This window comes from Hemiscyllium ocellatum, chromosome 21 (genome assembly GCF_020745735.1).
Source record: "Hemiscyllium ocellatum isolate sHemOce1 chromosome 21, sHemOce1.pat.X.cur, whole genome shotgun sequence".
NCBI lineage: Eukaryota > Metazoa > Chordata > Chondrichthyes > Orectolobiformes > Hemiscylliidae > Hemiscyllium > Hemiscyllium ocellatum.
The window spans coordinates 38,828,166-38,854,140 of NC_083421.1; the positions used below are offsets into that span (position 1 = coordinate 38,828,166).

Consider the following 25,975-nt stretch of genomic DNA (forward strand, 5'->3'; position numbering starts at 1 on the left):
GATTTGATTAACTTTTGCCCTACATGTCATATATGCCACATGGTAGGTAAGCCACAGGCGGTAATAAAACCAGCACCTTTGTTTCCAATTCCTGCATTTACAGAACCTTTCACATGGGTTATAATCGATTGTGTAGGTCCCCTCCCGAGGACTAAAAGTGGGAACCAGTACTTGTTAACCATAACAATGTGTCTCCCAGATTTCCATTATGGAGTATCAAGGCAAAAAGTGTAGTACAGGAGTTAGTAGCTTTCTTCACACAATATGGGCTACCCAGAGAGATTCAGTCGCACCAAGGCTGTTTAAGGAGGTTATGAATAGCTTAGGTATACAGCACTTTAAATCCAGTGCGTATCATCCTGAATTTAGGGAGCTTTAGAAAGGTGGCATCAGATCTTGAAGACCAAGTTGAGAGCATACTATCAGGATTACCAGATGATTGGGATAAAGGTATCCCATCTGTATTGTTTGCGATTAGAGATACCCCAAATAAATCTATCCAGTTCACTCCCTTTGAGTTAATATTCGGTCATGAAGTGAGAGATCCTTTGAAATTAATTAAAGAAAAATTGAAAGGCCCAAAGTAGGAGATCTCACACTTCCATTATGTATCGGAAGTGAGGGAAAGATTAAATAGAGTAAGTGAGTTAGCTTAGCAGCACTTCAAAAGGGCACAGTATAGAATGAAGCAGGTGGCAGATAAAAGCTGTGAGACTCGGACATTTTCCCAAGGGGATAACATGTTAGTACTGTTACCAATGATAGGGGATCCCTTCAAAGCCAGGTTTAGTGATCCCTATCAAATTGAGAAAACGTTGAGTCAGGTGAACTATCTAAGTAAAAATGCCAGGTAGAGAAAAAAAGGTATTGAGTGTGTCATGTGAACATGTTGAAACCATATTATACTGGAGAGAAAGGACTGGAAAAACAGGTGTTAGTTACTGCCCCGCAGAGTGAGGAATCAAATCCAGATGATGTGGATTTTGATGTGCCTCCAAATAAATTAAAAAATGAAGAAGTCCTTGAGAGTGGGATAAGTGAGTAAGCTATCTGTCTCAGGAGCATAGAATGCAGTTGAAAGATTTGTTACTGCAGTACAGATGGGGAGGACTAATGCTATTGTACATAAAGTAGACATAGGGAATACTGTTCTGATAAAACAACACCCCTATCGGCTTCATCCTTTCAAAGCCAGACAGGTCCAGATGGAAGTGGAGGCCATGCTTGATGAGGACATCATTGAACCAAGCCAGAGTGATTGGAGTTCGCCAACTGTCTTAGTTTGCAAACCAGATGGGACTCAATGATTCTGCGTGGATTATCGGAAGGTCAATGCCATTACAAAGTCAGACTCGTATCCAATTCCTAGATTAGAGGACTGTATCAAGAGAGTCGAAGCCAGTTACATCACCAAGTTGGACTTGATGTGTGGTTACTGGCAGGTACCTTTATCAGAGACGGTGAAAGACATTTTTGCATTTGTAACCCCAAATGGGCTATATCAGTTTAAAGTGACACACTTTGGAATGAAGAATGCACCCGTCACATTCCAAAGACTCATAAACAGTGTTGTGGCTGGGTTAACAAACTGTGCAGTCTACTTGAACGATGTAGTGATCTTTAGTAAGTCCTGCAAAGATCATAAGGTTCAGTTGGCAGAATCTTCAAACAACTTCGGGAAGCAAAATTGGTGATAAAGTTAAATAAAACTGAGTTCACGAAAGCAGAGGTGACGTTCTTGGAACATAACATTAGTCATGGAAGGTTGACCCCACGGAAGGCAAAGACGAAGGCCATTGAGGAATTTCCAAAACCAACCTCGAAGAAAGAGGTGCTTTGATTCTTAGGACTCAGCAGATTCTATCAGAGTTTGTTCCAAACCTCAGCATTGTAGTGGCACCATTACCGATTTGCTGAAGAAGAATGCAAAGTTTTGGTGGACAGAACAATGCCAGGAGGCATTCAACCATTTGAAATCAATATTAACCATCACTCCAGTTTAGCTACACCAAACCTTTCAAAAACTTTAAAGCCATCGATGTTAATGACATTGGAGTTGGAGCTGGACTCCTCCAGGAAGATGAACTGCCAGTTAGTTACTTCTCAAAGAAGATCAACACCCACCAGAAGAACTCTCCACAACTGAAAAGGAACTACTGAGTTTGGTATTGGCCTTACAACATTTGAATGTGTGTGTTATGAACAGTGCGGGAGAGACGGCTGTGTACACAGATCACTATCCGCTTACCTTCTTAGAACACTTTAAAGACAAGAATATGACACTATTTCATTGGAGTCTTACGTTACAGACTTTTAATTTAAATATTCATAAATGTTGAGCGTCATAAGAATGTACTCGCAGAAACGATATCGCAGATTTAACTGATAAAGGCTAGATGAGATTTGTATTTATTTAATGCTTTATAGGAAAGACATAAAGGTGAACTTAGATAAAAAGTTATCGGTATGTTAGGGTAATGTGTTTAAAGAATAGGAAAAAAAAAGCCATCTTTTCATTATGATGGTTCATTTTTTTCTTAAGAGGGGAGGTGTTATGAAGATGTGGGTGTACTATACCTTTTAAAGAGTTAAAAGCTAACAGAATTGCCTGACAGCATCAAGTGTTCTGAATAAGATACAATATAACATGTGCTCCAGCAGCTAGGGTAGCTGGTTGCCTGGAGACAAAAACAAATTTGAATTTAGGCCAATCAGCTTAAATTACACCCCCCAAAAAGACAAACTCCAATCAAGTTTGAATTTAGTATATTGACAATATTAAAAGCCAATGACAAAATCCAATGCTTTGGGGGTATAAGAGCAGGAAAGATTGAACAGTTGAAAGAGAACTGCCAAAAGATCAGCAGATGTAGGCTGCTAGTCAGAACTCTCTGAGAGGTACCTGTTAGAGAAGGAGCTTGCACAGAAAAAAACATCAACACCGATCTGGAGAGCAAATCTACCGAGGAAGATAAAGAGAAGATTGCTGGCTGGTTTTGAAATTTTAATTTTTCAGTAAATCTTAATCGGGGGTTGTATCGGACTAGTATTATAGGAAAGAAAGTAAAAGATAGGTTAGAAGAAGGAGTTATAAATAGTTGTTAGTTAATTATTCTCTGTTATACTTTAAGAAATAAAGTTGTGAATTTTTACCTTAAATGGTGACCTTTGGGATAGTTTTTGGCCTCTCGAATTTTCACAGCTCACCACATGGGGTAAATCCTTTATGTGTTGCTGATTTAAAAATAGCGGAGGGGGGGAATTGAAAGTTTACCCTGTGTCATAACAAAGCTGTCCTTAATTTCCCCAGAGGACCGACCACATTGCCATGGATCTCGAGTCACATGTCAGTCAGATCCGGTAAGGGGGGCAGATCATGAACTACGATGGCAGTGGTTACATCAGGGTAGAGTTTTAATTTCAGATTATTTTTAACATTGAATTCAAATTTCACCAATTACCAGGGTGAGATTTCAAACAATGTCAACAGAACATTAGTTTGAAATTCAGGATTGCTAATTTGTGACATTATCACTTTACCACTGCCTATGTGTAAACAGGAAGAGAAGTTGTTTCATCTTGAACATTTGATCTTTTCCTGTGCAGAGCAACTCACAGCAATTTTTACAGAGCGGAAGTTGAGTTTGTTTAGAGATGCTGGGCTAAAGTGTAATGACTGGAAACGGACATAATACATATTTGCCATAATCACAAAATTGGGCCATTGCATGTATGGTACAGAAACATTTTTTTTTGTTTAAAAAATGGATGTTATTTCAGTAACATTAGTTAAATTGTGTCCCTTTTGTAAATATGACTTCATGCATTTTTCTCCTGCTTTTTATAGAAAGGGGCTTTTTGATGCAGAATGCTTCCTTACTTCAATTCATAATGTGATTAAGATTTCTAATAGCGATCATTTGGGGATTTTTAACAGGCAGTAGTATTTTACTGAGAATTTTGTATACAAAGGAGATTAATTGATATACTGGAAATGTTCTCATTAACAATCACAATATTTAAAAGAGTACAGTATATCAGTGACTAAAAATGTTGTTCAAAAATATCCAGTATAGTTACTTATTCAAAGTATGAAATTCAAATGAAAAATAAATCCAATTGAAACCTAATTTAAAACTGTTAATATTTTGTCTATCATTGGAACTTGGTTGTATTAACTTTCTCTCTAGTGAAGAAAAATATCTGCATTGAATAACTTATCACATTTTCAGAACATCTCAAGGTATTTTGCAATGGATCAATGTTTGAAATAATTCACAGTGCTTACACAGGCAAAAATGGTCATCTATTTATGCCAAAGAAGCTCCCATAGAGGCCAATAACTTACAGATCACATTACGGTCCACGCATCTTCTCTAGTGCACCATAAAAATTGAACGTATTATCTTCTGACTCAGAGGTCACACAGCTAAGCCAAATAAACACTTAGCATAATCAAATGACAAAATTGTAAAACACAAACGGGGCCATCGGGCCCATCAATTTTACACCATCTCTTTTTAAAGAGCAATCAAGTTAGTTATACTATTAACTCTTTTCCCACATTCCTTCAAATTATCTCCATTGAATAGGATCCATAAGGTACCTTCAGATGCAAGAGGCTATTTAGCCCTCAGCTGATTTCATTCAGTTAGAGAGATTCCAACTTTATAACATAAATATGAACTATTATAAAGGATGAAAAACTGAACAAAAGGTCCGTGATCTAAACTTTAACTCTATTTCTCTCTTCACAGATGTTGCCATACCTACTGTGTATTTCAGGCATTTGTGTTTTTATTTCAACTTTCTTATTTTTTTACATCAGACTAAGTATTGTTGCATTGTGACTGCTTGTACTTTTTAAGAAAAAAATGACATAATCATTTCTTCTCAAGAAATCCTCCTTCCATGCAGAATGTGATTCATTCTTTTTTTAAATTGCTTGTGGGTGAGCCAACCCATGTCTTATTTCTCATGTCTAGCCTTGGAGTATTAAGAATTCAGTGTGGGACTGTGGTTAAACTGATTAGAAATGACCAGATCCCTTTCCTGATGGATATTAGTGAACCAGCTGAGTTGTTGAAATAATCTGCTTGTTCCAATGGTCACAAATTACACGGAATGGGATGATTGGACAAAGCCGTTTGGGCACTGGCGTTTTGGCCCGGCCGTTTGGGCACCAGCTGATTTGGGGCCAGCCCATTTGGTGACGGACGTTTTGGCGCTAGGAAAAAAATGCTGATTGATTCATCAACATTCAAAGTTAGAACTTTAAAAAGTTTTAAAACTGTAACTTTATTGAAAAATAATAACATTAAATCTGTTAATCAATAAAAACATTATATCTGTTAATCACTAAAAACTGTAACATAGCTTTATTTAGTTCATTTAGTAATTATGAGCAAGGCTCCTCAAGTACTCGATAACATCCATGTTTTCAAATCTAAGAACAGTTTCATGTATTCCTCTACCTGCATCTCTATACTTTTTTAGTTTCTGTGATGGTTCATGCCCAGCTAATAATCCTTCAAAATATGCATCTCTACCTTTCTGTACTTTACGCAGGCCATCTATTAATTTCCATATGGTGGGATGATGCATGCTAAGTTCGTGTTGTAATTGACAGTGGGCTGCCTCCGCATGATTGTTTGTGTGGTCTTCCCCGTTTAACGTTCTCTGATGAAGGTTCCAAATCTCATGGAGAAATAGAGGAGTTCATCTTCCATTTCCTCGTCTGTTCTGACGACCAACATATGTATCTTCAAACCAGCTGAATAAATCTTGAAGTTCTTGCGGCAGTTCGGTCGCTAGGGCATCCAGATATTTATCAATCTTGTTCAAAGGTACAAAGGCAAGGGCAATAATCATTTCAGCTTTTAACCCGAAATCAGGATCAGTGTTATACAAACTAGTAAACCATAATCTAGCTAAATACTTTTGCATATTTTGAGATAAATGAAAAAAAAACATCCTTTTATTTGAACATCAGGGAATATGTCCTTCATAGCACTGTGCACAGCTTGTTCAAAATCGCAGACGATTGAAGTGGGTTTCAAATTGGGTTCCATTTCTTCCAATAACTCAAACATTCTTATGTATGTGGTGCGTTGCTTGTTGGGCAAAACAGCATATACTATAGGGTGAACACCTCCGTGTTTTTTTGCCAGAATTACATAAATCTGAGAAAAGAGGTTAGGAGCAATACTGAATATGCCATCGGCACACCACATATCAGATGTCACTAAGTGTTGGAGCCAGCTCTGCTTCCGAAGATTAATATCCGGTCGGGACCTGGTCCGCCATCACACAGTAAAAACATTTTTTTCCACACCTGGTTGAGGGACATATATTTTGTAGCATTCTGGCACAAATACTTGTTGCAAATCAGTTGGATTGGTGTGGGCGTTCATCACTGAATTACACTTTCTGCGTATTATTTTCCTCAAAGCAGACATATTAGGAATGACGGCTAGACTAGCTTGGGATATGTCTGTCAAACATTCATTTACAACTACAGTTGGTGTCTCAAGAGTCTCCTCTGCTCTCTTTTTTATTTTAGTTTTCACAAGTGTAACCTGTAATCATGCAGCAGAAGCTTCATGCGGATGGCTGTTCAGTTCCCTCACCACCTCTCCAGCTTTAGTATGGAGCCGTGCTTTGCACCGATGTTTTTGCTCACAACGCCAAAATTTCAAGTCGCTGTCAACTTTGCTTGTTTGGTCAAAGACGTAGAGGAATCCATTAGGCACAAATTTTTCTTAACCACGTTTTGGTAATACCTCCTCAGCCATCATATGGATAAAATGATTAAAAAAAAATAAAAAGATGGCAAAAGAATGAAACACTTGTGGCAGGGCACCCGCTGTTAACTGAGGCTAAGGGCTAACCGTAGCCTGAGCAAACAGCTAAATGAGGAGAGAGCTAGTTTTCCTGTTTCCAAATATGTATTAGCTCAATTTATACAAAGGAATACAAAGGAAGTGCAAACAGCAACATAGATATTGGTCTTTTCGAGGCTGCATGCTCAACTATTGTATACAAAAACACTTAGTACAAAAAAATGCATGCAATTATATGTTCATATGTACAAGAAGTATATTTATGTTGAAATTAAATTTATCTATACCATTCGATAAACATGCATGGTTATTCAAAATATTAGATGGTTATATAACAGATATATTGTAATTTTGTTACACTAAAGCTGTCCATACAGACAGTTTTACAAATAAAGAAATGTTCTTAGCTCCAAAACGTACGTTGCCAAATGGGCTGGTGCCAAATAGGTTTGGTGTCCAAACGGCCGTGCCAAAACGCTGGTGCCCAAATGGCTGCGCCAAAATGTACCAAACCCCAAATAACAAGATTGCTTGGGACTAGTTCCTCAAGTTGCTGTGGCAGAATTATAAATGCATAACCTCTGTGATGCCAAATTTTAATATTACCACCAGGCTGCCATTTGCTCAGGCATGTCTAAATCTGTTCCACACATATAAAATCATAGAAGATAGGAGCAGGAGAAGGACATTCAGCCCTTCAAGCCTGCTTCACCATTCATCATGATCATGGCTGATTGTCCAACTCAGTAGCCTATACCTGCTTTCTCCCCATGACCTTTGATTCCATTCACCCCAAGTGCTATACCTAGCTGCCTCTTAAATATGTTCAATGTTTTAGAATCAACTACTTCCTGTGGTAATGAATTCCACAGGCTCACCACCCTTTGGGTGAAGAACTGTCTCCTCATCTCCATCCTAAATGGTCCACCCTGCATCCTCAGACTATGACTCCTGGTTCTGGACACACCCACCATCAGAAACATCCTCCCTGCATCTACCCTCTCTAGTCCTGTCAGAATGTTTCAGTCTCTCTGAGATCCCCCTTCATTTGTCTGAAATCTTTGCTGCACTCCCTCAAGAGCATAAGCATCCTTCCTCAGAAAAGAAGATCAAAACTGCACACAGTATTCTTGGTTTGGCCTCACCAATGCCCTGTATAACTGCAACAAAACATCCCTGCTCCTACACTCGAAATCTTTTGAAATGAAGGCCATCATACCATTTGCCTTCATTACTGCTTGCAGTACCTGCATGCTTACCCTTCAGTGATTGGTGCACAAAGACACCCAAGTCCTTCTGCACACTCCCCTCTCTCAATTTACAGCATTCAGGTAGTAGGTCCTGGGCCTCCTTCACTGCTGCTTCCTCACCACCTGACGCCTGGAGGAAGAACGCCTCATCTTCTGCGTTGGAACACTTCAACCCCAGGGCATCCATGTGGGCTTCACCAGTTTCCTCATTTCCCCTTCCCCCACCTCAACCCAGCTCCAAATTTCCAGCTCAGCACTGTCCCCATGACTTGTCCTACCTGCCTATCTTCCTTTCCACCGATCCACTCTCTGACCTATCACTTTAATCCCCACCCCCATTCACCCATTGTACTCTTTGCTACCTCCCGCACCCTCCTCCCTGACCTAACACCTCCATCCCCACCCCATTCACCTATTGTACTCTATGCTACTTTCTCCCCACCCCCATCCTCCTCTCATTTACCTCTCCACCCTGTAGGCACTCTGCCTCTATTCCTGATGAAGGGCTTTTGCCCGAAACATCGATTTTCCTGCTCTTCGGATGCTGCCTGTACTGCTGTGCTTTTCCAGCACCACTCTAATCCAGCATTCAGGTAGTAATCTGCTTTCTTGTTTTGGCTTCCAAAGTGAATAACTTTGCACGTATCTAATTTATACTGAATCTGCCATTGATTTGCTCACTCACCCAACCTGTACAGATCATGCTGAAGGATCTCTACATCCTCGTCACAGTTCACTCTCTGACCTAACTTGGTATCATCCTCAAATTTTGCGATGTTTCATTTGTTCCCTCATCTAAAATCTTAATATATGCATTGTGAGTAGCTGGGGTCACAGCACCTATCCCCGTGGCACCCCACTAGTTACTGCCTGCCAATCTGCCCATTAGTTCCTACTCTTTGTTTCCTCTCTACCAACCACTTTTCTATCCATTTAAATACACTTCCCCCAATTCCATGCACTTTAATTTGCACAATAATCTCTTATGCAGGACTTTGTCAAATGCTTTCTCAAAGTCCAAATATACTACTTTGACTGGCTCCTCCTTATCAACACTACTAGTTACATCTCCCTGGAATTCCAACAGATTTGTCAAGCATGATTTCCCCTTCATAAATTCACGCTGACTCTGTCTGAACCTGCCACTGCTTTCTAAATGTTCTGCCATAAAGTCCTCGGTAATGGATTTGACAATATTCCCACTACCAATGTTAGACTTACTGACTTACAATTCCCTGTTTACTGTCTATCTCCCTTTTTGAATATTGGAGTGACATGAGCTACTCTCAATTTGCAGGGTCTGTAGAATCCTGGAAGATGACCACCAGTGCATCCACTATTTCTAGAACCACTTTCTTAAGTACTCTGGATTGTAGATTATCAGGCCCTGGGGATTTATCCACCTTCAATCCCATCAATTTTCCTTGCATCATTTCTCTTCTAATACTGACCTCCCTCAGTTCTTCCCTCTCATTAAATCTTGAGTTCTCTAACATTTCTGGTGTCCTCTTTTGTGAAGTCAGAACCAAAGTACATATTCAGTTTTTTTTTAAGATTAGATTACTTACAATGTGGAAACAGGCCCTTCGGCCCAACAAGTCCACACCTACCCGCCAAAGCGCAACTCACCCAGACCCATTCCCCTACATTTACTCCTTCACCTAACACTACGGGCAATTTAGCATGGCCAAGTCACCTAACCTGCACATTTTTGGACTGTGGGAGGAAACCCACGCAGACACGGGGAGAATGTGCAAACTCCACACAGTCAGTCGCCTGAGGCAAGAATTGAACCCGGGTCTCTGGTGCTGTGAGGCAGCAGTGCTAAGCACTCCCCTATTATACATTACTCCATTTCAGTCTGCAGGGGACCTACATTTGTCTTCACCAGTCTCTTTCTCTTTACACACACATAGAAACTCTTAGTGTCCACCTTTATGTTCCCTGCAAGCTTACCTTCATACTGTATTTTCCCCTTTTTAACCAATCCCTTGGTCCTTCTTTGCTGAATTCTAAACTATTCCCAATTCTCAGACCGATTACATCTGTGACCAAACATAATTTTTGACAGTATACATTGTGGGACAGCATGGATTTAGATCCGAATTGTATTGATTGAGAGACTTTGAGAATGTGCCTACTTTCTACAGTGTGACTCAATTACAGGAACTATATTAGTAAACCAAAAGACTTTTCTGTTTCGGTGAATTAACTCAGTTTCTTCCCTTCTGGGCTTCCCCTCAAGTAACCTTGATGTTACCAGGTAGAACCAAGTGTATCTAAATCTTTGCAAACTGAGAATTTGTCAAATATTTTGTCACTTATGCTCACGTCCTCCTGAAAATGTTGATACCACACCATATAAATCCTTACAAACATTCCTGTGGCTCAATTATTTTTAAAACAGTTCAATCATTTTTTAAATAACTTGTTTATATATTTGATTAAATTCCCTATAGTGTGGAAACAGACCATTCAGCCCAAAAAGTCCACACCGACCCTCCGAAGAGTAACCCATCCAGACCCATTGCCTGACATTTACCCCAGCTAATGCACCTAACACTATGGGCAATTTAGCACGGGCAATTCACCTGGCTTGCACATCTTTGGATTATGGGAGGAAACTGGAGGAGACCCACACAGACACAGGGAGAACGTGCAAACTCCACACGGGCAGTCACTCGAGGCTGGAATCAAACGCGATCCCTAGCGCTGTGAGGCAGCAGTGTTAACTGCTGAGCCACCATGCCGCCCCTCGGAATTTCTCCCTAGGAATTTCCAATATAACTTCAAATTTTACTTATGAATTTAAATCATACAAACTTTACATAAAATCGTCTATAAATTGGGTAGCATGGTGGCTCAGTGGTCAGCACTGCTGCTTCACAGTGCCAGGGATCTGGTTTCAATTTCAGTCCTGGGTGACTGTCTGTATGGATTTTGCACATTCTCCTCATGTCTGCGTGGATTTGTTCCAGTTTCCTCCTGCAGTCCAAAGACATGCAGGTGAGGTGGATTGACTATGGGAAATTTTAGTGTCCATGAATGTGCAAGTCATGGTAAATGTTGGGGTCTGGGTGGGATGCTCTTTGCAGGGTCTGTACAAACTTGATGGGCTGAATGTCCTCTTTCCGCATCTCGGGATTCTAAATTAAAATCATAGGAAAATGTTCTTAAACCAGTAGAGCATAATTTCTAACCCAGATGTTGTTTGAAGCAATCTCAAATATTGATTATAAAGTACTTTAGGTTTAGTCCATAAACAAACAGACAAGGTAAATTTAAATACACCTAATCAAAGTTACAGCCGTGGATCTGAACAGATTTCAGAAAAAACATAACATGTCATAACATTATACTCAAGCTGGATCATCACACCTAAACAAACATGTGTGCCTCACATGTTTGCTTTTGCAAATGTCTGGCATTGTGATGCAGCAGAGCCAACTACTGAGTCACCATGCTGCCTGAATGTTGCAATACTTCTTTCATTTAAAACTAAGTCAAATATCCGTGTTATGAACCAGACTAAACACTCTCAAAATATGATAAGAAAATAGTCTAGACCTTGACCTTTATGGGCGGCACGGTGGCACAGTGGTTAGCACTGCTGTCTCACAGCGCCTGAGACCCGGGTTCAATTCCCGACTCAGGCGACTGACTGTGTGGAGTTTGCACGTTCTCCCCGTGTCTGCGTGGGTTTCCTCCCACAGTCCAAAGATGTGCGGGCCAGGTGAATTGGCCATGCTAAATTGCCCGTAGTGTTAGTAAGAGGTAAATATAGGGGTATGGGTGGGTTGCGCTTCAGCGGCTCGGTGTGGACTTGTTGGGCCGAAGGGCCTGTTTCCACACTGTAAGTAATCTTGACTTTTTCTTATTTTACAGATAAGTGTAAGTGTCAGATTCCAGGTGCTACTTGATTAGTTAAATAACTTGCAGTTAAGAAAAAAAAACTTTATTTTTACACTACAGCTGAAGTACCGACAAAATAGAGGAAAAGAATTGCTTAACTGTATTTCTATCAGAATGCTTAACAAAATAATGTATATATTAGTTGCTACTAATTTAGCTGTTCCAACATAGTAATATTCCATAAACACATCATTAGCAAAGGCAAGGTCAGTAGATTGTCTCCCATGTAATTTTAGCAGCAGGAAGTGTTATGGACTAGGGACTCAGAACAACAGGCAGTCCAGACTATACCTTTGAAATTTGTTTCGGTAAATGTACAGTGAAAATTACCTAGAGTGAGGTAGGTAGGTTGACTACCAGGTTTTAAAACGGACAACGTTTATTCACAAGATTACACGATGAAATACAAAGAAGGGAATAAAGGACCCCAGTCTATCCAAAGTGGAGTTAATTATACTGTTCTGAATATACACAACAGCCCCAATAAGTAAACCTTCTTGAAAAGCAGTGTGAAAAATGGAACAGATGCTTACAAGTTGAAGTCAAAAGGGCATTAAGAGAGAACAGCCTGTTCACACAGTCCACTGCTGAACTCCCAACCAATACTGGACCGAACTAAACTGCTCAGCTGACCAGTCCCCTTTCATTCTACGGGTGTCTTCTAAAACACTTTGGCCTGAAGTCTCATCTGTTTACACATAAACAAAAGGCGTATCAAAATCCTTTTCATCTCTGTACTAAACCAGTCTGATCAGAGCTCGGAGCTGAAAATGTGTTGCTGGAAAAGCGCAGCAGGTCAAGCAGCATCCAAGGAACAGGAGATTCGACGTTTCGGGCATAAACCCTTCTTCAGGAATCAGGAGGAAGAGAGCTTCTTCAAGGAAGGCATCCTTGCAAGAGGATTCGCAGTAACTTAAAATCTTCGAGGAGAAAGTGACGTCTGCAGATGCTGGAGATCAGAGCTGAAAATGTGTTGCTGGAAAAGCGCAGCAGGTCAGGCAGCATCCAAGGAACAGGAGATTCCTGAAGAAAGGCTTATGCCCGAAATGTCGAATCTCCTGTTCCTTGGATGCTGCCTGACCTGCTGCACTTTTCCAGCAACACATTTTCAGCTCTGATCTCCAGCATCTGCAGACCTCACTTTCTCCTGATCAGAGCTCGGCCGGGTTTGTTACCCTTCTAAGAAAAATCAAGAACTTGGGCCAAGGAACAGCTTTTAGAAAAGACTAGCTTTGTGAACAGAAAAGGACCCCAGCTTTTAGAGAGAAGAATAACAGCTTCCACATCCAGCTTCAAGACCCCAGTAACTGCCAAAAGCTAAAACTAAGAATCTGGTTCTGTGGGAGCTTAGGCCCACCCACTCAGGCTGCTTCTATTGACCCAACTTTAAAAAAATGCCCCAAGACCTCACAAACTCTATACTCTATTGGCTTTGCGCAACACACTCATTACCTCTGTCTCAAACGTTCTTCACAAAACAAAAACCAGGACAAAATACACCTCTTAAAGCCATAGTATGATCACACCTGAAATCCTCTATCTAACTACACTGTGTACTGCAATGATTCAAGAATTGTCAGCATCACCTTCTCATGGCAAGTAGAAATGGATAATAAATGCTGGCATTGCTCTCATCTCAGGAATGATTTACAAATCTACCACCCTGATTTTTACTTACATTAGGAGATTGTGCTATTAATGGGTAGCACAGTGGCTAGCACTGTGGCCTCACAGTGCCAGGGACCTGGGTTCGATTCCTGTCTCAGGTGACTGTCCGTGTGGAGTTTGCACATCCTCCCTGTGTCTGCATGGGTTTCCTCCAACAGCCCAAAGGTGTGCAGGTTAGGTCAATTGGACATGTTAAATTGCCCATAGGGATGTGTTGGTTAGGTGCATTAGTCAGGGGCAAATAAAGGATGGGGAATGAGTCTTGGTGGGTTACCCTTCAGAGGGTCAGTGTGGAATTGTTGGGCCAAACAGCCTGTTCCCACACTGTAGGGTTTCTGATTCTAAACCAAAAATCATATAATAAACTATGCCTTTCTTTGTTTTATGGATACCCACATTAACCAAGGCTTACAACTGAATAATTGCAGAAGCGCATAGTTCTAATATGATTCCTTAGAATACAGTTTTCTGAATAAACCAAGTTTAATGTTGAAAAATAAATGAAAGAGGTAATCCACTGAAAGAATTATTCTGCAGTGCTTGTTATACTCCTAATAAAAGCGACTTAACCATTTTAACGGTCAAAAATTGGTTAATGCAGTTTGGAATTATGTGATGTGCATACAAACAGGGCTTTGATGAGACCACTTATGAAGTATTCTTTGCAGTTTTGGTCTCTTTATCTGAGGAAGGATGTTCTGACGAGAGAGGGCATTCAACAAAGGTTTACCTGACTGACTCCTCGGATGGCAGGGGCTAATGTATGAAGAGAGATTAGGTCAGGTAGAACTGTGTTTGCTGAAGAACAGGAGGGAAGTTACCTCATAGAAAGCTATAAAACTCTGACAGGACTAGACAGGGTTAACAAGGAAGGATGTTCCTGATGACCTGGGAGTTCAGAATCAGGTCACAGTCTGAGAATAAAAGGAAGGCCATCTAGGATTGAGAGGAGGAGAAATGTATTTACCCAGAGAGTGGTGAGTCTGTGGCATTCTTTGCCATAGAAAGCAATTGAAGCTGAAACATTCAATGTTTTCAAGAAAGAGTTAGGTATAGCTCTCCGGGATAGCTATTTGGGGTGGCACGGAGGCATAGTGGTTAGCAGTGCTGCCTCGCAGCGCCAGAGAGCTGGGTTCAATTCTCACCTTGGGCAACTGTCTGTGTGGAGTTTGTACATTGGCTGTGTGGGTTCCCTCCGGGTGCTCCCGTTTCCTCCCAAAGTCCAAAGATGTGCAGGTTAGGTGAATTGGCCATGCTAAGTTGCCCTTGGTATTAGGTGAAGGGGTAAATGTAGGGGAATGGGTCTGGATGGGTTGCTCTTCGGAGAGTTGGTGTGGACTTGTTGGGCCATAGGGCCTGTTTCCACACTGTAAGTAATCTAATCATAAAGGGATGAAAGAATATGGGAAGACATAAAAGGTATTACTCCCTGAACGGCTTTAAATTGAGAGAAGGAAGTGTGTAGCAGGACCAGGGTGTCCTTGTGCACCAGCCACTGAAAGTAGGAATGCAGATGCAGCAGGCAGTAAAGAAAGCAAATGATATGTTGGCCTGCATTGTGAGAGGTTTCGAGTGTTAGAATGTGTTGTTGCAGTTATACAGGGCCCGGAGAGACCACACCTAGAATACTGTGTGCAGTTTTGGTCTCCTTTTCTGAAGAAGAATGTTCTTGCTCTCAAGCGAAGGTTTACCAGGTTGATTCTGGGGATGGTTGGACTGACGTATGAGGAGAGATTGACGTGGTTAGGATTGTTTTTGCTGGAGTTCAGACGAGTGATGGGGGTCTCATAGAGACTTATAGAATTCTAATAGGACTAGACAGGGTAGGTGCGGTGATGATGTTCCCAATGGTGGGGTCTGTCCAGAACTCATTTAGTCATAGTCTGAGGATTTAGGGTGGAACATTTAGGATGAGTATGAGGAGATGTTTCTTCACCCAAAGTGAGGTGAGCTGTGGAATTCATTACCACAGAAGGTATTTGGTGCCAAACCAGTGAATGCATTCAAGAGGTGGCTGGAAGTGGCATTTGGGGTGAATGGGGAAAAAGGTGATGGGGAGAAAGCAGGACTAGGCTATTGAGTTGGATGATCAACCATGATCATGATGAATGGTGGGGTAGGCTCGAAGGGCTGAATATCCTCCTCCTGCTCCTATCTTCTATGTTTTTATGTGTGTTGAACAGATTTAGACATGCCTGAGCAAATGGTAGCCTGGTTGTAATAATAAAACTTAGCATCGCAGAGGTTATGAATTTATAATTCTGCCACAGCAACTTGAGGAACTAGTCCCAAGCAATCTTGTAATTTGTGACCATCTGAACAAGCAGATTGTTTCAACAACTCAGCTGGTTCACTAATATCCATCAGGGAAGGGGTCTGGTCATTCCTAATCAGTTTAGTCACCGTCCCACACTATAAATCTTACTACTCTAAGGTTAGATATGAGAAATAAGCCATGGGTTGGCTCACCCACATTCCCCAAATCAGTTAAAAAAGAATGAATCACACTCTGCATGGAAGGAGGATTTCTTGAGAAGAGACGATGATGTCATTTTTTAAAAAAGTACAAGCAGTCACAATGCAACAATACTTAGACTGATATCAAAAAAAACCGAGAAAGTTGAAAAAAAATCACAAATGCCGGAAAGACACAGCAGGTATGGCAACATCTGCGAAGAGAGAAATAGAGTTAATGTTTAGATCAAGGACCTTTTGTTCAGTTTTTCATCCTTTACAATAGTTCACGTTTATGTTCGAAAGTTGGAAGCTCTAAACGGAATGAAATCAGCTGGGGGCTAGAATATGGTGATCAGCCATGATCATATTGAAAGGTAGAGCAGGCTTGAATGGACAAATGACCTCCTCCTGCTTGTTTTTACCATGTTTCTATGTTTCTAATGAGCCTTATGGCCAGATTCATTTTGGTTGTGTTCATTTATTATGAACCCAGATGCAGTGGTAAGCATTGTGAGAAATTTGAAGTGGTATGGTCGAAAAATGTAAAGAACAGAATTGACATAACAGCATCAGTTAAGAAAAGTATCAATGTGAAACTAACAATTTGCTTAACTTTTTTTGTTATATGGAAAGCTAGGTTACAGGAATAAGAGGTGAATTCCAGAGATGAGGTGAGAGTGACAGCATTTGATATCAAGGCTGTATTCGACTGCATGTGGCATCAAAGAGCCCTGACAAAATTGGAATCAATGGATATCAGGGGACAAACTGTCCAATGTTAGAGTCATACTTGACGCATAGGAAGATGGGCGTGGTTGTTGGAGATCAGTCATCTCATCTCCAGGACATCCCTCTGGGAGTTTCTAGAACCGAGTATCTTCAGTTGCTTCACCAATGACCTTCTCTCCATCATAAGATGAGAAGTGGGGATGTTCACCAATGATCGCACAATGTTCAGCACCATTTGCAACTCCTCAGATACTGAAGCAGTCCATGTTCAAATGCAACAAGATCTTGACAATATCGAGGCTTGGGCTGACAAGAGCATGTAATATTTGTGCCACACAAATGCCAGGCCATGACCATCAGCAATAAGGGACAATCTAACCCATGTTCCTTGACATTCAATGGTGTTTCCATCACTCAATCCCCCACTATCAATACCCTGGGAGTTATCATTGACCAGAGACTCAACTGGACACACCACATAATAGCAGTGGCTACAAGAGCAGGTCAGAGGCTAGGAATATTGTGGTGAGTAACTAACCTCCTGAATTAGGATGTTTTGAGAAGATCTGTATTGAATCTTCACATCTGAGAAACATAGCATTCCAAGTGGAACTCTATCAACAAACACATGGGTGCCTCACAGCAGCAAAAACCTGGGTTCAATTCCTGCCTCAGGCAATTGGCTGTGTGGAGTTTGCACATTCTCCCTATGTCTGCGTGGGTTTCCTCCAGGTGCTCCGGTTTCCTCCCACAGTCCAGGTTAGGTGAACTGGCCACGCTAAATTGCCCATAGTGTTAGGAGAAGGGGTAAATGTAGGGAAATGGGTCTGGGTGGGTTGCTCTTCGGTGGGTCGGTGTGGACTTGTTGGGCTGAAGGGCCTGTTTCCACACTGTAAGTAATCTAAATCTAATTCATTAATTTGGATCCGATCACTCTTAGAAAAATAACAGGAAATGACATCACCAACCCTAGGAATCCTAAACACATAATTAGAAATCAGGTCACTAACACCAGTGCTTTACCTGAGGCTCACTGATGATGTTACCTAGTATGGTGACGAAATGTCTGAAAACAAACCTTCAAGCTCAGTGAACAAACTTATATCCAAGACCTCCTAAATCCTCAAAGCCTGTCCACCATTTAAATGACACAAGTCAGAAGTGTGATGGAATACTCCTCATCTGCCTGGATGAGTGCAGCCTACCAACACTCAAGATGCTTGACACCATCCAGGCCAAAGCAGCCCACTTGATTGGTACTACATTCACAAGCATCCACTCAGCAGCAGCAGTGTATGTTATCTACAGCATGCATTGCAGAAATTCACCAAAGAATCTCAGACAACACCTTCCAAATCCATGACCACTTCCAACTAGAAGAACAAGAGCAGCAGACATATGGGAACACCACCACTTTTTATTTCCCCTTCAAGTCATTCACCATCCTGACTTGGAAATATAGCGCCATTCCTTCACTGTCGCTTGGTCAACATCCTGGAATTCCCTCCCTAATGGCATTGTGGGTCAACCCACAGCAGGTGGACTGTAGCAGTTCAAGAAGGCAGCTCATCACCACTTTCTAAAGGGCAAATAAATGCTGGGCAGCCAGTGACGCCCACATCCCAAAAAATGAACAATTAACATGAAACATTGTGTAATGTTATCAGACTCAAAGTAAGAGGTCGTGGTGTGAATATGTGGTCAATACTCACTTTAGAATCAAACACCCTGCCAAGCATGCAAATGGCTTGATTCAGCCTCCCATAGCGGGTTCAAAGAAAATGTACCCAATATGGAGTAAATTTCTGTTCATCTAATTCTGAATGTCAAACAACTGGTCTGGCAATAGGAGTGCATGGAGGGGATAGGGGAGGTGGTGTTGAGGGAGGACTAGGGAGCTTTAGTATAGATATGGAAAGATTATGTGTTTTTGATGATATTACCAAAGGGCAATATGTCAGTGAGTAATAGAAGAGGACCAAGTTAAGGCTTTTCAGGGACACAGAGATAATTATGTGAATGAAGCACAGAGGCTATCAGTCAATTCTCTGGTCATGACTGTACAAAATGGAACTAAACATTTGCATGGCCTTCCCAAAAGGACATTGGCAGACAGGTGTTGCAGGTGGGTGTCCAAACGCATGTAGAGTTCAAAAGGCAGAGAGGAATATGTAAACAAGGTCAGCCAGCTGGATTTCAAGGAATATGAGTTCCCCAATTGGACCTGTTAATCTGGTTCAATTAGGGATAACTGGCTGACATTGAACGATTTAATGTCAGGGAGGCTGACACTCTGGTGCGTGTCTCTGAATGAGGCAGTACTATAGTCAATGACTGTTCACGTGAAAATTAAGTGTGACTTGGCGACTGGATACCAGCCTGTACAAAGTTATTTCAGAGTAACTTACCATAGTCAAATAGACTGTCATCTGTGGCTGTGGTAAGAGAACTTTCAATGCTGTGGCAGGCACAGAAATGGAACTGGAGGGATTTGAACATCTTTTAATGGAAAGGTAGGCACACATTGTGAGGCAATGGCCCATTCAGTTACTTAGGAGAGGAAAGGCAGCTTGGAGTTGGTGAGGTAGTTTGCATCAATAGAACATTGAAGTGGCACCATGGCTCACAGCACCATGGATCAGGTTTAATTCCACCCTCAGGCGACTGTCTGTCTGGGGTTTGCACATTCTCCCCGTGTCTAGGATGGTTTCCTCCTACCATCCAAAGATGTGCAGGTCAGGTGGATTGGTCATTCTAAACTGTCCACAGTGTCCAGGAATGTAGACACTAGGTGGGTTAGCCATGTGAAGTGCAGGGTTACAGGGATAGGGTAGGGGTCTGGCAGGGATAATCTTTGTTGGGTCAGTGAGGACTTGCAGGGTCAAATGGCCTGATTTAACACTACAGGGATTCTGTGAAGGATGTTTTCTGTAAATTTAGCTCGTGGTTGACAGTCCATAGTTTAATTAAGTAAACCTGAGAGAATTAAAAACCTACTGGCATGCTCTAATTCACACCAGTTAGAATAGATTACTCATTTACTTTTCCTTGTCTTTTTCCACGAAGAATACAGTGCAAAGTATTTCAGTTGCCATATCATGGTCACGATATTAAAGCAGGAGGCATAGATCAGGAAAGTAACTTTTAAAGACAAAGTCCATCTGCTCTAAGACACGCCGGAAGTTGCCGTCAAAGCATTAAACACTAACCCACTTCCATGAACTCATCATCATTCCTATCTTTGGTGACTCCTTTCTTTAAACAAAAACACCGTTGTTAATCCCTTCCAGCTCCACAACCCTTGTAGGTTTTCATACTCTTCTCACCTAAACTTCCTGAGCAGTCCTGATTTTAATTGGTCTGTCCTTGGTGAATGTGCCTTCAGTTGTCTCAGTGTTAGGCCCTGGAATTCCCTGTTTAATTGCCCCCACATGTTGACTATGTTTCCTCCTCGAAGGCATTCTTAAAATATATCCCATCTTAATGTGCTAACAATGCATCAGATTTTGCTTTCTAACACTCCAATGAAGTGCTTTAGAAAGTTTTACATCATTAAAAGCTCTATATATACACCAGTTGTTGGCAGGATGATTGTAGAATTTTGAAGAGAAAGTGAAAGAGAAATTAATGACTTCTTCTGACTTCACATTACTTTTTTATACTTTTTTTATCATTAAAAATTAGAAAACATGTTAAATATGCTTGTTGAGCAAAAAAAGACAAAATTCACAAAATGTCATTGATTTTAAACTTCATTCAATGAAAAATTAATTTTCTTAATTAGACATTAAATCACTACAATTAGCAATCAGAAATAAAGTATGGTATTAAATGAAAGGTAAAATCTATTTTTTCTTACATTGTTTCCCTTCCTGTTAAAGGATTCATGCCTTGTTAGATGACAGAACAATTAGAGGCATCCTCCATATCCAGTTACTATTATTCACATCAATGTGTTTGCGGGTTACTTAACTGTGGGAACTGCACAATTTCACTTGATCTTAATCTTATCCAATGTTCACAGCATATGTATTCCTAATTGGAAAAATCAGATCTTGGAGTGATTCCACTCAATCCCCCAAATTGACCTGGGCCATGACAGCTGCTAAAGCTACATTGGATTGTCAAATGTGGGATCTTCCTGATTTGTGTGACATGACTAATTGCTGGGTAAATTCCTTGAACTATGTGAATAACATATACTTGAAATTACTGCTATTTGAATGAATATACATCCTACAATCTAGTTTAAAAATTAGGAATCTTGATTGAGATTCAATACAATAAAAGATAATCATTCCAAAGAATTTCTACAATACACATATGTATTTGACATCATCATACAATATGTAAAATGCTTCAGTAAATAACAAAGGTTTTAATATAAAACATAACACATACAATCTGTAGCTTAAATGTACATCATAATGAGGAATAAATGATGTATAACATTTACAGCAAACGAAGTGACTGTTGAATATTCAATCAGCCTTGTCTTTCTCTTAACTCAAACATATATAACTAATAATATTAAAGACATTTTTACATAATGATGTACTCAGCTGTAAGCATCACTATATTTAAATGCTATACATCATTATAATGTTGTACCAACATTTAACAGTATATAAATAATACATATGAAAATGTTATATTGCATAGCAACAAAGTTCACATCATAAATTTGAGAACTTCAATTGAAAATATGAATTGATCTAAAAATGTTTTCTTATAAGAAGAAAAATATACAGTAATGTAGCAGAATCTCAAACTAACTGTTTTGTTCACTTTGTTGACTGAATTTCTTCCTCTTATGCTGTAATTTTAGTGTCATTTATTTTAACTGAATATGACATTCTGGGCACTTTCAAAAATATAAACATTGGGGGTTCTTTCCAGTTGTTAACAATGTAATGATTTAAAGGGAGGGAGTCAACCTCACCTAAGGGCCACATTGTCTTCTGTGGTAATCTGACTGAGCTAAAGAGTATCTGTCAAATTGGATTGGACAGATAGAAATTGAAGAAAGGTGTAATATGTAGCCCCACAGCTCTTGGTATAAATCCCCTCCCTAAACAATCATAGTCATCATAGTAAAAATGCACCAAAGTAAGTTTTATAATCATTGGTAATATCAACCAGAGCCACACTGCTGACATTTACTACTAACCTGTCTCCGCTTTGTAGCTGGAATATAGCTCCTAAATAAATGGTCACCTTCCAATGATTTTGATTTCCAAAGAGAGATCTGGTGGAACTCAGTAACAGTGTGGGTTCAGGGTAACTTGAGGTTAACTTGCTAATGATAAGAGTGATATGGGTAGTGTTTCTAACCCCTCTCCTAGTGTCTCTGAATGAGACCTGGGAGTAAACAAAGTAACTTCCTTTCTTCGGAATGATGAGCGCTGGTTTCTGATAGATTAGCTGGCCTTCTGTGAAAGCAAGTCCGTTCTTATCTTCCCACTGCAGAGCAGAAAATTGACCATCGATTTCAGTAAACGAAGGTTCTTTGGCTAAAACTAAAAATGAAAATCTGATTACTTGAAGTTCTCCTGTTTAATTTTTAAAAAGATTTTGATGAAACCAAAATCCATTGGTCTCTGAAATAATACTTAATGACTTAATTTGAGATAAACTTTACTTGCCCACAAACAAATGTACTTTAACAAAAAGATAGGTCTGTTTTGTATGATTTTAGATTATTGGTTAATTGTTAGCACAAAATCTACTAATCATTTCTAGCTACTAGCTATGACAATTGCCATAGGGTGCAGAAGTCAAGTTGGCATTTGAACCTATCAAAATGAAAACACTTCAATGCTGATTGTATTATCTTCTGACAGAACAGTCACTCTTATGAGGAAATACGTCTTCTACATTGCAACTTAACACTTTCCAATTCTTGATTGTGGAAAATCAGACGTTTTTGCGTTTGAAACATTCGCAACTATATTTCCTTGTTAGTCATATTTTGAATCATTGCACTGAGTGTTAAACTAACCTGCCTTCATATTTATTGGAATGAAAACAAACTCAGTGAAGCTTGGACAAAATCTAATGGCAAATATTCGTAAAGTATCACAAAGGCAAACACTTACTAGAAGACTTAACGACTCAGGAAGCTATTACTGAACAAAGCAGCTAGTACTAATACCAGGACAAGCATGGACTTCAAAATCCAGCAATCTATGTAACATTAACATTACAATGTTGGACAAATCTGTATTTTCTAAACTACTTATGATGGTCAGAATGTAACAAGAATAAAGGGAAATATTAATAAGCAGGCCTATTGCAAAGTCTGAATGAAATGAATACCTCATTAGTATCGATTACAGTGGAGGATTACATATATTACAGATACACTCAGATGTGAATTTGGCAGAAATGATTAAGGTTGCCATATATCTTAATATTTCAGTGCAACCTACTAATCCTACGATACACACTTGTTATGGATATATATTTTTAGAACTGCTTTTGTATGAGTTCCCATCAGACAAACAATATAATAAAAACAGCGACATCTCTGACCTACCTGTCAGATGAGCCCTGGGTTTTTCAGTGATGTCCAACGGTGGTGCTGGAAGGGGGAATAAAAGAGGAAGTTTTGTCAGCATCACGGAACTCAGTCCACGACAAGAATACAGGAAGAACCAGCTTTTTCAATACACATAAAGTTTGTTGAAAAAAATACTAACCAATCATTTCGGAATTCTGTGGCCCAGCCTGAAACGAAAGAAATGGGTGGTGAGGGAATTGATACATCATAGAAAAAAAGTTGCTTGAAGCAAGGGAGGCATTCAATACTGACATTCTTATCCTTTAAGGCCAAACCAAAATATAAAATTACAAGCAAGAAAGTTACATTACAATCAATGCCAAGCTGGATCAAGAGCACATTTAAAGTTGGCCATTGCTGTCTAGTTTAAGAGAACATTCAGAATGAATGTAGTGTAGAACACCTGAAGTGTAGAACACAAAGCTTTAAAATGGCAAACTTAGAATTGCAGTTTGCTGACACAGAAACAAAAACAGAAATTGCTGGAAAAGTACACCAGCAAGGTGGGCGGCACGGTGGCACAGTGGTTAGCACTGCTGCCTCACAGCGCCTGAAGTCGGGTTCAATTCCCGACTCAGGCGACTGACTGTGTGGAGTTTGCACGTTCTCCCCGTGTCTGCGTGGGTTTCCTCCGGGTGCTCCGGTTTCCTCCCACAGTCCAAAGATGTGCGGGTCAGGTGAATTGGCCATGCTAAAATTGCCCGTAGTGTTAGGTAAGGGGTAATGTAGGGGTATGGGTGGGTTTCGCTTCGGCGGGTCGGTGTGGACTTGTTGGGCCGAAGGGCCTGTTTCCACACTGTAAGTCTAATCTAATCTGTGGAGAGAAATGGTTAGAAAGTCTGAGTGAGGAGGGAAGTGGCTGTCTCTGTCTCACCTCCTGGACAGGCAGCTGTTTGACCAGCAGGTAGGCGCTCAGCATTGCCAGGAGCAAGCAGCAGCTCACGCAGCAGGCGAGCGCCAGGCGAGTGCGTCTCCACTGAGTGTCCTGTTGTCTCTCCCTGGGCGCCGGCTCCACCATAACCACAGCGTCTTCGCCGTTTGTGTCCATCCGTTCCGTGGCTCTTATCTCACCGACGGCTCTGGCTTTGCTCGGAGAGGTGGCGATTTGATTTTTGCCTTTAGCTTCCCCGACATATAAACTGTAGCTTTCCAAAGGAACTGTGACGTGGGGAATCCGTACAGGGAATGCCGCCTACGATCCGAAACTCGCAGCTAGCTGTCTGTATGTGTATGTGTGTATTTTTTTTAAATGTTACATTTTATCTGGCCACCCCTTCCCCCTCCGCTCCCGAAGTGAAAACCCGGAAAGTCCCTTCAACTGGAGACCTGATCAATAAACAACAACAATCTAGTTTACAAATCTCCCCAAATTGATAATAGTGTGGAGGCCAGTCGGAGCTAAGAGGCACCAAGAGTGAAAGTATTGTCTTCACATCAAATAACTTTTCAAACACCCACATGGTCTTCTTACACTGTACTAGAAAGAGTAGTGAGCGAGGGGGAATTCACTTTCGGGTTTATTATACCTTTGCGTATTTATTTATTTTCCGGGTGCAATTGAAATGCCCCTTTTAAAAAAAAGTGTTCTAGTCTTTGCTCAGTCCCTGTTGTTTTCCAGTTCTGCTTTTGTTTTATTCTGGAGAAGCCCGAACTCAGTTTAGCATTTTACAGGAACCCCAAAGGCAACAAATGTAGCGAAACGAAGGTTTGCGATTTTCAGCATTACCCTGGGGATGAGGGAGATGTAGAGAGAAAGGCCAGGGGGAGATTCAAATAGAGACGTTCGACATTGGAAAGAATTCCACTCGCAGGACGGCGAATTAACAGATGATTTTGCGCAATTAATTTAAAAAGAAAACATTTAAGAGGGGAGTATTGACGAAATGTTATTTTATTCAGTTTATTTGATCTGAAAGAGTGTGGTGGCAACAGGTTTGTCAATAAGAGATAAAAGAAATCTTCTGCAGAGGTCTTCCGATAGTGAAACAGGTAAAAAGGAATTAATAGTTTCTTGGGCTATGTGATTCCATGAACATCTCAATACGAAGAAAATCCTTCATGGCAAGGACTGATTGTGACAGAAAATCTTGCGCATTTCAAGAGTATCTTTGAGAAAGATATTGAATAACACAAATAATTTATCCTGGTTTCAAATTGCTGTCTGACAAATCAAAAGAGAGGCAAACGGATATGGGTTAATGGCATTATTCGACTAATCACAGAAAGGTGAACATGGGTAGAGACCTGCTGTTGGCACTTGCTTGGTCTTGTTGATAACTTGACAGGGATGTGGAAAGGCGTATTTTCAGCATTTTCTGGTTGTATTTTAGGAGTCATGACGTGTATGCTTTTTAACATACTGACTGTGTTTCAAATAATGCCCATAAATTTCTCTTGCAAATTGTACTTCAAGATTAAATCACATAATTTATACCACGGTATTCAAAATGTAATGCTTATGTTTTCTTTATATTTAACAAGCACATTGATTAGTGCCAATGACCTCTTTTTTCTACTATAGATCCCATCATTACAAACATCAGTTTGTCTACTGT

The 25,975-nt window shown here is 40.5% G+C and overlaps 1 protein-coding gene across 1 annotated transcript; it reads right to left on the bottom strand.

Annotated features, from left to right (window-relative positions):
• Nucleotides 1–20,597: 20,597 nt before the first annotated feature.
• On the bottom strand, nt 20,598–24,746 carry LOC132825828 (tumor necrosis factor ligand superfamily member 15-like). Its single transcript, XM_060841348.1, has 4 exons — nt 24,295–24,746; nt 23,560–23,587; nt 23,397–23,441; nt 20,598–22,377 (listed from the first exon to the last, which is right to left on the bottom strand). Exons 1-4 carry the CDS (start codon nt 24,466–24,468, stop codon nt 21,947–21,949), a joined length of 678 nt encoding a protein of 225 aa, XP_060697331.1. The 5' UTR covers nt 24,469–24,746; the 3' UTR covers nt 20,598–21,946.
• Between the last annotated feature and the right edge of the window lie 1,229 nt (nt 24,747–25,975).

Excerpts from the sequence above, each read along its gene's own strand:
- LOC132825828 (XM_060841348.1), bottom strand. The coding sequence starts at position 24,468 with ATGGACACAAACGGCGAAGACGCTGTGGTTATGGTGGAGCCGGCGCCC. Across the intron at positions 23,442-23,559 it reads ACAGAATTCCGAAATGATTG|CACCACCGTTGGACATCACT; the intron begins GTTAGTATTTTT and ends TCCCCCTTCCAG. Across the intron at positions 22,378-23,396 it reads ACCCAGGGCTCATCTGACAG|TTTTAGCCAAAGAACCTTCG; the intron begins GTAGGTCAGAGA and ends TTTCATTTTTAG.